Raw genomic sequence first — 2,846 nt, forward strand, 5'->3', positions numbered from 1 at the left:
TCTAAAGTGGGTATCATGGCAATGGAAAATAAAGAAAATGAAGTTTAGTACCATATTGGATATTTGAGAAATGTTAGTATGGTATATAAGTAATAAACTTCTTATGGGCTTTGGGCCCCAAAAGGGGTACCTATTTTGTGGGTAAAGGTTACTATGCAACTTAACTCACACACGCGCGCCGCCCGGCCCGACTCGGCTCGGTATTCCAGAAGCAATCGATGGAGGGCGAATTGGTCTTAAGGAGATAGTGTCCAACACTAGACTCGACTATTCAGAATTCTATATTCTGTAAATTATTTATATTATTTTGATCGAATTTATTGTAACTCTTTGGAATCAGATTGTTACCGCCAACATCTTCTTGTCGACCTAGTTATTGAGATAAGGTGTATTCTAGTCTAATATTCAAGTCTAATATACTCTGAAAGTAGATCAATTTGCATCCCCTTAATTATCAAGGTTCATATCAAATGATAAAAAAAAAGGGTCCAAATCTAATGCCACATGAGCCGTTTGACCAGCAAATCTATTTTAGATAAAAATTTAATTTATATAAGAGAGAAAATTTAGACTATATATATAGCAAAAAGGATAATATTGAGGGGCCCTGACTGGCCCTCCCTCCCCTCCTAAATCCATCTTATGAACCGTTAATTGCCAGAAATAATATTTATTTTCTTAGTGAAATGGGCATAATATTCCCTGAAATATGTAACGGTAGAAGACTTTTCCTGTCTTTAACAAGGTCCAGTGTTCCAGTAGATACCCTGTCTATTTAGAAAGTTAGCTACTATCAATTCTACTTAAAACTGAATTGGTTGAATTCCCTAATAAGTTCTAACTAGAGATGTTGATTGATAGAGGGGTGACAAGAAAAATGGTAATCTAATTAGTTAGGAACATGCATGTTTCTTAGCCCAATAAATAATCTAATTAGAGAATTTAGAATATATAATAATTGGCTACTTTTAACGTTAAATTTTAATTCCACTCACATAAAACTTATTAAAGAATTACTATCAGACTTGGTATTGAGTTAATGGTCAAGAGACAAAGTGGCCCGGCTAATGAGATTGCTAGTCTAGCACTCAATGACGAATTAAATGACAAGACCGGGTCAAACAACTTGTCACATGCAATATAGTTATATCGCAAACCAACTGCAGCATATTTAAATGCAACTATAAGCAGTAAGCCCTCGAAAAAACTAATAATTGCAAAGCATATCTCCTAGAGGCAGGGAGAGAGAGAAGAAGAAGAAGAAGAAGGAAGAGAGATGGCTAGTTCTATATCCCATTTCACCCATACAAATCACAAGCTGGAGAAGATCCTAAAAGAGACATGCTTCATCTGCGACCTGTGCGGACAACACGGTACAGCCGGCGTCCGCTACCGGTGCGACGACTGCGACTTCGATCTCCACGAGCACTGCTCGGTTTGCCCCAACACCATTCCCACCTTCTTCGCCCACCCCTGGCATCCCCTCACACTCTCTCCACCTCCAAGCGATCCCCGCATCTGCGACATCTGCCGCGAACCCGTGAACGGGTACTCCTACCGCTGCGAACCCTGCGGCTTCGACTTGCACCCTCTCTGCATGCTAACGCCGCAGACGGTGCGAACCAATCAGCACCCTGCTCACAGGCTTACGCTGGTCCCTGCTGGCCAATGCTACTGCTCCGGCTGCGGGGAGCTGTGCTTGGATTGGCGATACCGATGTGGTCCATGTGGGGTTGAACTCCACCCTCGGTGCCTCCACAGATCCCCGTCTAAAAGTACCAGTAATGGTGCACGCCCCAACGACGGTGGTGGAGATGGTGGTGGAGATGGTGGTGGTGAAGGAGGTGGCAGTCGTGGACGTAAGGTTGCAGTGAAGGTTGGAACACAAGTAGCCCTGCATGCTCTAGCTCACGGTGTCTCCGCTATGTTATTGTGAGTAGCTATATATATATATATATATATATATATATATATATATTGCAATTCGGCCTTCTATTTATCCTGTCTATATAAATTCTTCTTTCTTCTTTTCTTTCATTTTCTTCTTTTAAACAGATAATCGGATTTGAGAGCCTAACCTTTATCCGTTTAATTATATATGCAGCGAATAACCGGTGGCCAGCTGCCGGTGCGATTACTTAATAAAGATCATCAGAAACTGGCCGTGGGGCTTCGGAAGTGGTTTGAATGTCCGTATGTTGACTTACAGAATAAAACAACTGAACAAATGGTTGTTAATCTATTGTGAGTGTGATAAATTTGTTTCAAGCTCGAAATAAGAGAGAGAGAGAGAGAGAGAGAGAGAGAGAGAGAGATGTATACTTAACTATGATCTAAAAAAGAACTATGTTCTCAATCGTTTGCTTTATATTTCTATTTTTATGTGTTAATGAACATATCTAGTTAAGAAGTTCGTACTTTAAAAAATAATATGCCCTTCGTGCCACCCCACCGAAGAATCTATATATTTGTATATATAGAGAGAAGGAAAAGGCTAGCCCAGTTAGAGAGAGGAGAGGAAGGATAAGAAAAAATATAGGAAGAAGGGGTGAATTAATGGGTACAGGTGGGTCGGGAGGATGGAGGAGGAGAGGAGTGGGGCAAGGAAAAAACGGTGATTAGGAGGAGGCAAGGAGCGGAGATGATGGAGGGTGGAGGGAGAATTGAACTGTTAGCAGAGCATAAAGTTCTCCAATAATCTCAATTTTATCTAGAAAAATTTGTATATAACACTCTAAATTACAGTTTATGTTTAAAATTTTTATTATTTATAAATTCAGATCTATAATTTAGCGAATATATACAGAAAATATCTTAGATTAGATTTGAACTAAAACCATTTAAAC

At 40.0% G+C, this 2,846-nt stretch overlaps 1 protein-coding gene across 1 annotated transcript; it reads left to right on the forward strand.

The window, feature by feature from the left end:
* The first annotated feature begins 1,200 nt into the window (after positions 1-1,200).
* LOC140762410 (protein VACUOLELESS GAMETOPHYTES-like) lies at positions 1,201-2,325 on the forward strand. Its single transcript, XM_073100198.1, has 2 exons — positions 1,201-1,932; positions 2,105-2,325. Exons 1-2 carry the CDS (start codon positions 1,277-1,279, stop codon positions 2,109-2,111), a joined length of 663 nt encoding a protein of 220 aa, XP_072956299.1. The 5' UTR covers positions 1,201-1,276; the 3' UTR covers positions 2,112-2,325.
* Positions 2,326-2,846: the final 521 nt, after the last annotated feature.

The sequence above is a fragment of the Typha angustifolia genome, chromosome 7 (genome assembly GCF_048772165.1).
Source record: "Typha angustifolia cultivar Huaian chromosome 7, ASM4877216v1, whole genome shotgun sequence".
NCBI lineage: Eukaryota > Viridiplantae > Streptophyta > Magnoliopsida > Poales > Typhaceae > Typha > Typha angustifolia.

What these genes read in the sequence shown, in the direction of transcription:
- LOC140762410 (XM_073100198.1), top strand. Translation starts at nt 1,277, where the DNA reads ATGGCTAGTTCTATATCCCATTTCACCCATACAAATCACAAGCTGGAG.